Source organism: Manis javanica, chromosome 12, assembly GCF_040802235.1.
Source record: "Manis javanica isolate MJ-LG chromosome 12, MJ_LKY, whole genome shotgun sequence".
NCBI lineage: Eukaryota > Metazoa > Chordata > Mammalia > Pholidota > Manidae > Manis > Manis javanica.
This window is the reverse complement of record NC_133167.1, coordinates 72,929,202-72,943,547: the sequence shown is the minus strand read 5'-3', so window position 1 is coordinate 72,943,547 and position 14,346 is coordinate 72,929,202. Positions and strand designations below refer to the sequence as shown.

The 14,346-nt window shown below is 38.2% G+C and overlaps 1 protein-coding gene across 19 annotated transcripts in view; it reads right to left on the bottom strand.

The window, feature by feature from the left end:
• LOC140845109 (bifunctional 3'-5' exonuclease/ATP-dependent helicase WRN-like) overlaps positions 1 to 14,346 on the bottom strand; it is a 290,063-nt gene that overhangs the window by 108,560 nt on the left and 167,157 nt on the right. For 6 of the 19 annotated variants that reach the window (XR_012123811.1, XR_012123808.1, XR_012123812.1 and 3 more), the window contains exons 1-2: positions 663 to 5,033; positions 250 to 329 (exon numbers count right to left, since the gene is read on the bottom strand). Coding sequence is in view for 6 of the 19 variants with exons in the window: in XM_073218864.1 (XP_073074965.1) it covers positions 250 to 251 (2 nt within the window). In the remaining 13 variants the exon portion in view is untranslated. The other 13 variants (XR_012123815.1, XM_073218858.1, XR_012123803.1 and 10 more) reach the window with 9 other exon arrangements.

Below are 14,346 nucleotides of genomic sequence, written 5' to 3'. Positions count from 1 at the left end.
TTTACTTCCTTGAACACAAATGTATTATTACATTAACCATATTCAACCAAACCAAAAATAATCATAAAATGTCAGCTAAATATAAACTGTATTTCTATTTTCCTAAATATTTATATACAAGTTTGTGATATAGTAATCAGGATCCTGAATCTTACACCACATTTTCATTTTAAATAGCAAAGCAAACCTTATGAATTTCCCATGTGATACATTAAAAGGCACCCATGATAGATTTTTCTCAAAACTCACATAAATGAGAAACTTCTTGTGATCTATGGCATATATCCCACAACATGAGGACACAGGAACTGTCACACTGGGTTCTGCACCTGTGAAGACAACAAACTGGTACATCAGAGGCAGGGCTTCCAGGGCCAAGCACCTATTTTTAATGTAGTTAACAGTGTTTAGAAGTATAGACCCTTTAGTTTGCATGGTTCAATTTCTGACTCTGTCACATACAAATAGTGTGACTTCGAATGGTATTATACTGGAAGAAAAACACTCACATTATTTTTCTCTCTGCACTCTTTCCATATTCTACTTTCAACACTTCTGGCCAGGAAATGTGTATGTTTTTTTAGCCACAACAAGCAATTTTCCAATTCTCTTCAGCCACCAGCTGAGTGTCATACATTCAATTCAATTTGAACACTACATACCTGAGTTAGTGTCAGATACCACAAGTTAAGGGTTAAATCCCACAAGACATCTCCACACCCAACCTCAGGTGCCAATCACAAATAGTGGGTCCACTGGTTACTCACAGCTTCTGACTAATGTGGTGACAAATTGAAGGTTCTTACAACCCTCTTCTCAGGTTCTGTAATATTTTAGAATGGCTCACTGAACTCAGGAAAACAATTTACTTACTAGATTACTCATTTATGATAAAAGGATACAACCAGGAACAGCCAAATGGATGATATGCACAGGGCAGGGAAGGTATGGGAGAAGGAACACAGAACTTCCAGGCCCTCTCCAGATAAGCCACATCCCAACACCCCCACCTGTTCACCAACCCAGTTGCTCTCTGACCTCTGCCACTTAGGAGTTTTATGTAGGCTTCATTACTTAGTCATGATTGATTAAAACATTGACCATTGGTGATTAGGTCAAACTCCAGACCAACTCCCTCTTGGAGGTTGGACACTAGGGCTTAAAGTTCCAATCTTCCAGCCCTGTAATTACAGGGGTACTATCCTGAGCAACCGACTGCCACCCTGAGGCTATCCAGGAGCCCCCAGCCTCCAGCCATTTCATTAGCATACATAAAGACACTTGCCTTTTCAGAGATACCCAGGTTTTCAGGAAATGTGGCAAAGACCAAATATAATCAAGAATCAGGGCCAGAGACCTAATACGCATTTCTTAGTATGTCACACATACACTCTTTGTGCCTTACCCTTTCCATCTGTAAAATGGGGATGATGATAGTAGTACCTAGCTTATAAATTATAGTGTTGTGGTGAGGGTTCAAATGGTAATTTATGTAAAGCATTTAAAATAATTTCAGCATGTAGTAAACTCCAAGATTTAGCTCCTTTTTAATCCTTAGTCTTTACTTCCAAGTAGAAGGAAAAAGAGATAAAAGATGGAAAAGATTAGAAATTCACTGTTGATGATTTCAGTCTCAGAAAGAATTCAGGCTTTAATGAAGAGAAACATAAATATGAAGTTTGAAAAAAAATTTCCTGATTGAAGGAACAGGGATTGGATATATGATTCAGAGTTTTCTCAACCCCAGGTGTCTATTTGTATTAACTAGTTTATGTATAAGATAAGAAGCCTTCCAGTGAAGGAATCTGAAGAGGACAAATGATTGAGTCTTATTATTCAGATACTCCTGAGGACTTGAAGCTTAATTGATAAGGGGGAAATTTCAAGAGGGGACTTTAGAAACCTCTGAAAAGAATTCTCTTTTAGAAAAGAATCCAATACAAGTTGGGATCAGAGCTTGAGGATCAGAGTAGAATAATGGCTTTGAGAACTGTGTGTTCATTGTTACTTGAACCAAACTCAGTCTAGCCACTGAACATAAGGGGCACAATCTAGGGAGAAAAAACAAGCGCATAAAGTAAGAGTTTTAGACCTCAGTATCTAGGTATTTGATATTTAAAGCCTTTATACAAGGAGAAGGGCACTGTTTCCCTCATTACTTAAAGGAAGTTGGAGGAGGGAGAGTGAGTAGTGGTCACCAATGGGCGATCAATTAAATGGAGCAAAGAGAGATTAGCTGGGAGCCAGATATTCCAGAGCAACAGCCAGAGGGAGCTGTAAGTGGGGGCTCCAAAGCCGGGAGTCTAGAAGTGCAGGCGGCAGCCTGAGTGTAGCTGTTGGAGTCTGTCCCCAACATGACAGATGGTGGCCCTGCGGATGGTGACCACAGGAATGGGGACTGACGATTTAAAGGTGGTTCTGGCAAAATGAACAAGCCTATCTGGGAACAGCCTAGTAACAAAAATGGTGACACTAAGGGATTATGAATCATCAGCACAGAAGGGAGCTAAGGTAATTAAGTAACTACTTGCAGGGGAAGGTAACATTGCTCATGAATATAATGATTCCCTGGGAAGATCTCCAGTTACTATGAAAGGGGAGGAACCTGGAAGAGTGCATGTGTGTGTGTGTGTGTGTGTGCATGCGTGTGTGTGTGTGTGTGTGTGTTTGTGTGAGGTGCTGGAGTTCTACCCCCAGAACTATCAAAACTTGGGCATAATACTAATATTTAATTATTTGCACCCATAGTCTGCAAAGTAAATGATGGGTATATTTGCATTTTAGTAAGCCAATGACTAGAAAGGTCAAGAGAGCCAATCACAGGGATGGTATAATGCACATTTACTGACTTTCCAGATCAGCATTTGGATAGTCTACTGATTTGGGAAGACATCCTGTGACATATTCAGCCCCTCCCTACAGACAATGGTGGAAGTGGTGGTGATGCCCATACATACTCCTTCCCTGCACTCCTGGTGACCAAACTATTGTGTTTGCCAAATACAAATATTCACATGCTCTGCCTGCGCCTCAAATCTTGAGATTTGGTTAGAGACATTCTCTCTTTCTGTATGGATTATGGAAAGAAGCACAGAGGTCATCTGTGGGGCTTCACTGGAATAGTCAAGAGAGGACGACGTGACTAGGAGACCTGTATGCAAGAGTCCTGCGGCCAGGGCTCAGCACAGCTCTCCGCTTCGGTTCCTACAGAGCCTTGTTCTCCAGTCTTTCTTTTGATTAAGCAGCTATTACCCATCCAAAATCACTTTTTTACATAAGTTCATCAAAGTTGTTTTATTTTGTTTGTAACAAAAAATCCAAAGAAGCAGGAATGGATAAATCTTATTTTTCAGGCGTTTGACCCATTTTAACAGGAACACAAGCTTGTACATTCTTTCTTTGTCCTTACTGATTATCTTAAAGAAAAGTCCGGCCATATCCTTGTTTGTTGAAAACAGCCCAAGCGGGAAGCAGGCAGCCTAGTTTAGTTAGTTTAGGGCAGGAGTCAGCAAACTTTTCTGTGCAGGGTCAGGGAGTAAATAGTTGAGACTTCGCCAGCCACATGGTCTATGTTGCAGCTACCAGATTCTGCCGTTGTAGTGTGAAAGTGGTCATAAACCATATGTAAATGAAGATGGCTGTGCTCCAATAAAATGTTATTTACAAAAACAGGTAGCAAGCCAGATTTGGCTTGAATTTGTCTGACCCTTGGTTTAATGGGATGAACATGGGGCCTGGAAGTAGATAGAACTGTGGGATCCTGTAAAAGTCACTGCTCAGTTGACACTGAGTTTCCTCATTTATACTTAGGAAAACCAGCACCCCATGGATTTCACTGAGGATTAAATTTAAAGAGAACACATATTTTAAAAGCAGCTTGCATTTTGGTTTACACACACTGTGTCATGGAATGTAAGTGTATCACATGTTAGAAGCTCAATAAGTGGATATCATAATATTTTCTGAAAAAAGTCAACTTTAATGTGTGCATAGCACATGTGCACACACCTACTTACTCAAGAATTCATACAACTTCTCAAAGATTAGTGTAATATATTTTATCTGAACAGTAAGTGAGTAGGGCTATTATATTTTTGTTGACATACCCATAAAAAGTCTTCACAGCCTGGAAATACTCCCAGAGACAGTATTGCAAAATGTTGGCAGGGCAGTCTGCTGCAAGTTGTAGCTATTCTAATAATGATCTCTGAAATATATTTTAATTTGAGGGATAAGGGAAGTTGCTAGCTATTAATTTACAATGCCAATGTGATAAGGGGGAAAGATGTAAAACAGGTTCGCAAAAACTGTTGTGCAAAGAGAAACTAATTAAAAGACTAGAGCAGTTTTACCTCCAGAATTCAGCAGAGGTTTGACTGGCTATGATGGTGCCTACCATTCCAGTGGTCTGGGCAAGGCTACCTTTTGCTGATCTGAATAGCTTTCCAAAGACCTTGGGACATTAGCTCCTGCCACAGTAAAGGTGACCCTTACTGGCAGTAGTGGAAACTGAGCAGCAGCCCTGGGAAGGAGACTATCTGCCCAGTCAACACCTGTGCTGATGTTCCCTAGCAATGTGCTCTAGCATCAGGGCACTTGTCCTTCTGTATTGGCAGCTGGGTGTCAACTCTCAGTTGGGTAGGTGGTCTCTCCCAAGTATCAACCTCTGAAAAGGTCTGCCTCAACTAAATATGGACTTTATTTCTTTCATCTCCCCTTAGCTGAAACAATTAATCTGTCATTGGTTGTAAGCATCTTATTTCTTTGTTGGCTTAATAAGAGACTATCCTGTATGCTATTGGCTTATGAAAATTCCACAGTGAACCTGTGTTAAATAAATTGCTGGTGAGGATAAATTCAGTCTCTGAGCTTTAATTTGCTACAAAATAAAACATACACTATAATTTCTGCCTCCTCAAGGTCTCTGTAAATGAGTTTCTTAGATTCTTCCCAGCAAGCAAGATTCCCTCTTAGCTACTTCTATTCCTATTCTACAATCTCAAATCTAGGTGCTCTTTTCTGATTTTTTTTTTTTTTTTTGTGTGTGTGTGTGTGTATGTTTTATTCAAATCTTGGTGTCCACACCTTACCTTTCTTCATTTTCCTCATGACTTTTACTTTTCAAGGAAAATTCTGAGCCCTCAGCACCTTCCTCCTTCTGGCCAGGCATTAACCTCCCTACAGGACAGTGACTTGAAAGAATGTCCTATGTTTGTTGAGATGGTTCATGTCATGTCTGTGGAGGGTGTTTTGGAATGGGATTAACATTTACACTGTGAAATACGAGTTAAGCGGATTGCCCTCCATAATGTGGGTGGGCCTCAACCAGTAAGTTAAAGGTCTGACCAAAACAAAAAGTTTGGCTTCCCCAGGCAAGACGGAAATATCCAGCATACTGCCCTTACACCTCACCTGTGACATCCACTCCCCTGCGTCTCCAGCCTAACAGCCCACACCTTTTCTTTTTGCAGGTTTGGGAGTTTAATACACATTTGGGTTCACATAGTGCAAGAGGGGAGGAGCACACACCGGCTCCCAGGCCCCCACCTCCGCCACCAAAGAGGGCTGTGTCACTAGCTGCTGTGGCTGCCATGTGCTCCTGGTGTGGGTGACAGCTCCTTGACAGGCCTGCTCAGTATCCAGACCCACCTTGAGCTGACCTTGGAGAGCCATCATCAGCACCTCCCACCTCACAGGTCCTGGCTGCTCTTGTGTTGCCCCATGGCAGAGTTCCAACCCAGCCCCCAGCCCCAGGAACAGCTGAGCACCCAGGATGCCATTCAGTGCTCTGAGGGCCCTTACAGAACAAGTGAAGGAGGGCTGTGTCCCCAGGAGCAGGAAGGAAGTCACATGCCACAGGCAGATGCCACTGGGCATACTATAAGTCACTGGGAAGGAGTCCCCAAGGACCTGCTCCCCAGGCTGTGCCCCAAATGTGTCCCAAGAGCAGGCCTATCAGATCCCGAAAGGCCAGCAGACCTGCACACCTGCATTCACCAGCCTCCACTATTGCTTTATAATAAAATCCTATTATATATACTCACATCCTATTGGATCTGTTTCTCTGAAGAATCCTGACACAGTAGCTACATGTAGATTTTAATTTGTATGACAAACACGTACAATAAATACAACTGTCATCTCCTTTTTTTTGTGTGTGTGTGTGTGTGTGTGTGTGTGTGTGTGTGTGTGTGTGTGTGTGTGTGTGTCTTTTTGGAGATGGGTACATGGAGGAACACATTGAATAAATCTTTAGTAAGTACAGCTAGTAAGCTTTGAAGTTAGGAGTTGGAAATAGTCATTCTTACTCCAAATATATCATTCCCATGAGGTAGATATCATTTTTCCCATTTTAAAAATTGGAAAGTTGCAGATGAAGAGGAATAAGTAATGTGTCCCACCATCAAACAATAGCTAGAAAACTAATGCTTCTCTGATTTCTGATTTCATATTAGCTACTAGAACAGATTACTCACTGCAAAATTAAAAATGTAGTACCTGAGCAAAATACAGTAACTTTTATATGATATTAAGTAAAACACATTAGGTTCTGTGCTAATGACATGTACATGCAACACAATATGTTCATAAAGAGCATAAAAACAAAAATAAAATCTCTGTTACAAAGAGGTTTTAACTACTCTTTATTGCTCCAGTCAGGTGAACTTCAGAAGCAATTGATTCCATGGGGATGTCAGCATTGTACCCATTTCTAATCTGTTGAGATGACCTAAGTATATGTTAGGAAACAAGTCAATACTTATCAGCAAAGTTGAGGTGAAGGCAAATAATTTTCAGAAAACATTTTGCTTACAGCTTCTTAATATCCTTAGTGGAAAGATTTCCTGCCTTTTGGGTTGATCTCATTTGTGTTTGGAAACTTCATTATCTGACTTAGTGACAGGGACTGCTCAGAGAGAATAGATTTCCAAAGATCTTCCAAACGATCCAGAGGCAAGATGTGAGTGCCCTGTGTCTATACCCTGGTATGGGATGATACAATGCATTGGGTGGGTGTTACATGTCAGTTGTGTCTCGTGAGAAAAGGTAAGTTGAAGCCCTACCCCTAGTAGCTCAGAATGTGAGTTCATTCTTTACAGGTTCTTTACAGAGGCAACCAATTTAAAATGAGGCTGTTAGGGTAGGCTCCAAACCAGTGTGACTGGTATCCTTATAAAAAGTGGGAAATTTGGACACACATAGAGGCAGATCAAGTCACAAGAAGAATGCCATGTCAACGTGATGGATCTGCAGGAGAAGAAACCACAGTGATTGCCAGTAAACCACCTGAAGCCAGGATGGGATCACTTACAGGCCCCTGAGGGGGCATGTCCTGCTGACATGTTGATTTCAGATTTCTATCCCCCAGAAGAGTGAGATGATAAATGTCTGCTTTTAGGTCACCCAGTTTGTGGTACTTTCTTTTAGGTCACCCAGTTTGTGGTACTTTGTTCCTGCAGCCCTGGGAAACTGATACAGTGGGCAAATATTTATTTTTGAGGACAGAGTATCAAACCATTAGTTAGACTCTCCAAGTGGTACTTGATCCAAAAAGAATGAGGAACTCTTCTCAAATGAGCAGCCTAGGAAAACACCTGTGCACATATTTAATCAGAACATTTTTATTTTTGAAAGTCTGAAGCTTCACTCAGAGTATCTGTCTGGAAGGACTAAGTTCTCTGTTTTTACAAATTACGAATAATTAGTCTTGCAGTAAATCCTTTCACTAGTTATAGAAAACTGCAGGCTTCTGTAGAGAATTGCAAACATTTAACAATTAAGCCAGTTGTTTTATTTAGATTATAAAGTCAACAAATATACTCATTTTAGAAAATTAGTAAAGTACAGAAGAAATAGCAGAATTTAAAACCACTGTCAAAGCTCTTAACCACTGTTTGCATGTTTATATTTTCGATTATTTCCTTTAATGTAGAACTGGTCATTTTATTCAACAGGATTGTCCCTGCTGGGGTTGATTCTGTGCAGGGAAATTGTCAGACAAGAAAAGCCTGACTCTGCATGGGGCTCCGGGCTGGGAAAGCACCAACCTTTCTGCCGGGGGAAAGATGGAGTGAACAACATGGTTCTCAAGAGATTGTGTGGATAAGAGGAAGGAAGGGGATTTTTAGATGCAGGAATGAAGGAGATGGAGAGAGAAATACAAGAAAGCATTTTTGGATTTTTTTCATGGTGTGAACGGTGTTGTCCCCCCTGAAAGGGGATCCACTGAGGTAATTAGATTAACATCTTTATTTGCTCAATAATTATTTTCACGCTGATTTCCAAAAATATTGTTCCAAACTACATACTACGGTTGTGTAGAAACACTGTTCTCATGCTGCCTTGTTCAACACTGTCAATTACCTTATCTTTAATGTGTTACAATTTAAGATTTTTATAAAAAGGATTTTGTTGCTTGATTTGCATTTTTAATTATTGGTACTGCAGAGTCTTTTATTCTTGTTAGCCATTTTTATTTTATTTTATTTTATTTTATTTTTTTCAGGCAATTCACCTTTTTTTAATCCAGGTATAATTTTTTTTTTTTTTGAGAGGGCATCTCTCATATTTATTGATCAAATGGTTGTTAACAACAATAAAATTCAGTATAGGGGGGTCAACGCTCAATGTACAGTCATTAATCCATCTCAAGCCTAATTCTCGTCAGTCTCCAATCTTCTGAAGCATAACGAACAAGTACTTACATGGTGAACGAATTCTTGCACAGTGAATAAATTCTTACATGGTGAACAGTACAAGGGCAGTCATCACAGAAACTTTCGGTTTTGATCATGCAATATGACCTATAAACCATCAGGTCAAATATGAATATTCGTTTGATTTTTGTACTTGATTTATATGTTGATCCCACATTTCTCCTATTATTATTATTATTTTTATTTTTAATAAAATGCTGAAGTGGTAGGTAGATGCAAGATAAAGGTAGAAAACATAGTTTAGTGCTGTAAGAAGGCAAATGTAGACGATCAGATGATCAGGTGTGTGCCTATGGACTAAGTATTAATCCAGGCTAGACAAGGGGCAGCAAGACATCCACGGATGCAGAAGATTTCTCTCAAAGCAGGGGGGGTGAGGTTCTGAGCCTCACCTCTGTTGATCCCCAAATTCTCACCTGATGGCCCCCCTGCGACTGTGCCTGCTTAGGTTGTTCCTCCCTTGAGGAATCTTACCCGTCTCTGGCTAACCAGTCATCTTCCGGGGCCATACAGGGAAATTTAAAGTTGGTAAGTGAGAGAGAAGCCATATTGTTTGCAAAGGTTAGCTTTTTACTTCTTTGCAGATTTATGCCCTGTGGCTTCTATGCCCAGCACTTGTCTCGAGGTATCTTTACCACCTGGAGGAATTATGATACTCGGTAAATTCGATATGAGGCACGAATTCTATTTAAGGTTTGTAATTAGGAAGGAAGAAGAAAAGCTATAGATGTAGCATATGAAGGAAACTTGGGAGGATTGATTATTTCTTTGACATATCTTCTTGTATAGTACCTTAAGTATGTATAGGTTTTAAACTACTAACTAATTTGCACACACATATTAACATAATAGGAATACGGTGACATAAACAAAGCAAATCTATAATTACCAGCCATCTCCAGTGAAGCCAAGAAAACCATTTAGGCACCCTAGGCATTTGTGAAAATTTATCTATGATATGATGGATATTGTCCAACTGTACTTGAACCATCAGACAAATTAAAGCAGCCCATTTCTGGGATCTGTTCACATCCCATATGTTCTTTTAACCATAGATAGTCTATAGTCATGAGATTTTGGGGTGCTACAACTTGCACCCCTCCCAACTCCTGGTTGAGTTCCAACAGTAGAGATCCGGTCAAATTCGTTGTCTCACTGTATGCACATGCCAGCCTAGACATCTCCCTCCTCCTTCTTATGGCAAGTCCAGGAGACGGTGGGCTGGATGCAGCCACAACCGCAGCATCGTCCGGATCCCTGTGGAGGCTTTTTGATGATCATCCCCAGGCACGAGTCCCCCAGAGAGTGCTGATGCCGGAAGCTCCTCCTCATATCGTATCTTAGTTCATTTTCTGGGTATCCAAGCTAGGCCTTGATCTTCTGCGTAGAAACAAACAGACCCTTTGCCCACACTTTGACATGCCCTCTATACCACTGTGCAGAACTCATTGGAGGTCAGCACACAATAACTGCTTTTTTTTTTTTTTTTTAATTAAGAGAAAGGAATATTATCAGAAAAAAGTACCTCCATAGCTGATCATCTGACACCCTTTAAGTGATCAACATTAAGGATATTTAAAGCATGCGTTGATCTTTTTTTTTTTTTTTTGTTGTTTTTTTTTGTTTTTTTTTTTTTTTTTTTTTTTTTTTGTTTTTTTTTTTCCTTTTGTCTTCTTTTTTCTTTTTTTTTTTTTTTTTATTTTTTCTTTTTTTTTTCTTTTTTTTTTCTTATTTTTTTCCTTTTTTCTTTCCTTTTTTTTTTTTTTTTTTTTACTTTTTTTTGTGTTTTTTTTCTTTTTTTTTTTTTGTTTATGTTGTTTTTTGTTTTTTTTTTTTTTTTTTTTTTTTTTTAATTTTTTTTTTTTTTTCTTTTGTTTTTTTTTTTTTTTTTTTTTGTTTTTTTTTTTTTTTTTCTTTGTTTTTTTGTTTTTTTTTTTTTTTTTTTTTTTTTTTTTTTTTTTTTTTCTATTTCTTTTTTTTGTTTTTTTTTTTTGTTTTTTTTTTTTGTGTTTGTTTTCTTTTTTTTTTTTTTTTTCTTTGTTTTTTTTTTTTTCTTTTGTTTTTTTTATTTTTTTGTTTTTTTTTTATTCTGTTTTGTTGTTTTTTTTTTGTTTTTTTTTTTTTCTTTTTTTTTTTTGTTTTTTTTTTGTTTGTTTTTTTTTTTATTTTGTTTTTTTTGTTTTTTTTTTCTTTTTTATTGTTTTTTTTGTTTTTTTTGATTTTTTTTTTTTGGTTTTTGTTTTTTTGTTCTTTTTGTTTTTTGTTTTTTTTTTTTTTGTTTTGTTTTTTTTTTTTTTCTGTTTTTTTTTTTTTTTTTCTTTTGTTTTTTTTTTTTTTTTGTTTTTTGTTTTTTGTTTTTTTGTTTTTGTTTTTTTTTTTTTTTGTTTTGTTTTTTTCTGTTTATTTTTTTTGTTTTTTTTTTTGATTTTTTTGTTTAATTTTTTTTTTTTTTTGTTTTTTTTTTTTTCTTTTTGTTTTTTGTTTTTTTTTTTTTCCGTCTTTTTTCTTTTTTTTTTTTTTTTTTGTTTTCTTTTTTTTTTTTTTTTTTTTTTTTCTTTGTTGTTTTTTTTAATTTTTTCTGATTAATCCCCCTTTTCTTTCTTTCTTTCTTTTTTTTTTTTTTAAATTTTTAATCTACACTTACCTGAAGAATACTATGATTACTATGCTCTCCCCTATATCAGGTCCCCCCTAACAACCACATTACGGTTACTGTCCATCAGCTTAGCAAAATGTGGTAGAGTCACTACTTGTCCTCTCTTTGTTGTGGAGCCCACCCTCCCCTTTCTTCCTCCCCCCCATGCATCCCAATCTTTATACCCCCCCTCTTCTTCCCCCCCCCTTATCCCTCCCTGCCCACCCATCCTCCCCAGTTCCTTTCCCTTTGGTACCTGTTAGTCCATTTTTGGGTTCTGTAATTCTGCTGCTGTTTTGTTCCTTCAGTTTTTCCTTTGTTCCTATACTCCTCAGATGAGTGAAATCATTTGGTATTTCTCTTTCTCTGCTTGGCTTATTTCACTGAGCATAATACTCTCCAGCTCCATCCATGTTGCTGCAAATGGTTGGATTTTTCCACTTCTTATGGCTGAGTAGTATTCCATTGTGTATATGTACCACATCTTCTTTATCCATTCATCTACAGATGGACATTTAGGTTGCTTCCAATTCTTGGCTATTGTAAATAGTGCTGCGATAAACATAGGAGTGCATCTGTCTTTCTCAAACTTGATTGCTGCGTTCTTAGGGTAAATTCCTAGGAGTGGAATTCCTGGGTCAAATGGTAGGTCTGTTTTGAGCAATTTTGATGGACCTCCATACTGCTTTCCACAATGGTTGAACTAATTTACATTCCCACCAGCAGTGTAGGAGGGTTCCCCGTTCTCCACAGCCTCGCCAACATTTGTTGTTGTTTGTCTTTTGGATGGCAGCTATCCTTACTGGTGTGAGGTGATACCTCATTGTAGTTTTAATTTGCATTTCTCTGATAATTAGCGATGTGGAGCATCTTTTCATGTGTCCTCTTGGCCATCTGTATTTCTTTTTTGGAGAACTGTCTGTTCAGTTCCTCTGCCCATTTTTTAATTGGGTTATTTGTTTTTTGTTTGTTGAGGAGTGTGAGCTCTTTATATATTCTGGACGTCAAGCCTTTATCGGATCTGTCATTTTCAAATATATTCTCCCATACTGTAGGGTTCCTTTTTGTTCTATTGATGGTGTCTTTCTCGTCTGTACAGAAGCTTTTCAGCTTAATGTAGTCCCACTTGCTCATTTTTGCTGTTTGTTTTCCTTGCCCGGGGAGATATGTTCAAGAAGAGATCACTCATGTTTATATCTAAGAGGGTTTTTTGCCCTATGTTTTTTTTCCAAGAGTTTAATGGTTTCGTGACTTACATTCAGGTCTTTGATCCATTTTGAGTTTACCTTTGTATATGGGGTTAGACAATGGTCCAGTTTCATTCTCCTACATGTAGCTGTCCAGTTTTGCCAGCACCATCTGTTGAAGAGACTGTCATTTTGCCATTGTATGTCCATGGATCCTTTATCAAATATTAATTGACCATATATGTTTGGGTTAATTTCTGGGGTCTCTAATCTGTTCCACTGGTCTGTGGCTCTGTTCTTGTGCCAGTACCAAATTGTCTTGATTACTATGGCTTTGTAGTAGAGCTTGAAGTTGGGGAGTGAGATCCCCCCTACTTTATTCTTCTTTTTCAGGATTGCTTTGGCTATTCGGGGTCTTTGGTGTTTCCATATGAATTTTTGAATTATTTGTTCCAATTCATTGAAGAATGTTGCTGGTAATTTGAGAGGGATTGCATCAAATCTGTATATTGCTTTGGGCAGGATGGCCTTTTTGACGATATTAATTCTTCCTAGCCATGAGCATGGGATGAGTTTCCATTTATTAGTGTCCCCTTTAATTTCTCTTAAGAGTGACTTGTAGTTTTCAGAGTATAAGTCTTTCACTTCTTTGGTTAGGTTTATTCCTAGGTATTTTATTCTTTTTGATGCAATGGTGAATGGAATTGTTTTCCTGATTTCTCTTTCTATTGATTCATTGTTAGTGTATAGAGAAAGCTACAGATTTCTGTGTGTTGATTTTGTATCCCTGCAACTTTGCTGTATTTCCAATATCAGTTCTAGTAGTTTTTGGAGAGTGGAGTCTTCAGGGTTTTTTATGTACAGTATCATATCATCTGCAAATAGTGACAGTTTAGCTTCTTCTTTACCAATCTGGATTCCTTGTATTTCTTTGTTTTGTCTGATTGCCGTGGGCTAGGACCTCCAGTACTATGTTAAATAACAGTGGGGAGAGTGGGCATCCCTGTCTGGTTCCCGATCTCAGTGGAAATGCTTTCAGCTTCTCGCTGTTCAGTATAATGCTGGCTGTGGGTTTATCATATATGGCCTTTATTATGTTGAGGTACTTGCCCTCTATTCCCATTTTTGCTGAGAAGTTTTTATCATGAATGGATGTTGAATTTTGTCAAATGCTTTTTCAGCATCTATGGAGATGATCATGTGGTTTTTGTCTTTCTTTTTGTTGATGTGGTGGATGATGTTGATGGATTTTCGAATGTTGTACCATCCTTGCATCCCTGGGATGAACCCCACTTGGTCATGGTGTATGATCCTTTTGATATACTGTTGACTTCTGTTTGCTAATATTTTATTGAGTATTTTTTGCATCTACATTCATCAGGGATATTGGTCTGTAATTTTCTTTTTTGGTGGGGTCTTTTCCTGGTTTTGGTATTAGCGTGATGTTGGCTTCATAGAATGAGTTTGGGAGTATTCCCTCTTCTTCTATTTTGTGGAACACTTTAAGGAGAATGGGTATTATGTCTTCTCTGTGTGTCTGATAAAATTCCGAGGTAAATCTCGTCCGGCCCCGGGGTTTTGTTCTTGGGTAGTTTTTTGATTACTGTTTCAATTTCTTTGCTCGTAATTGGTTTGTTTAACTTTTGTGTTTCTTCCTTGGTCAGTCTTGGGAGGTTGTATTTTTCTAGGAAGTTGTCCATTTCTTCTAGGTTTTCCAGCTTGTTGGCATATAGGTTTTTCATAGTAGTCTTTAATAGTTCTTTGTATTTCTGTGGAGTCTGTCGTGATTTTTCCATTCTCATTTCTG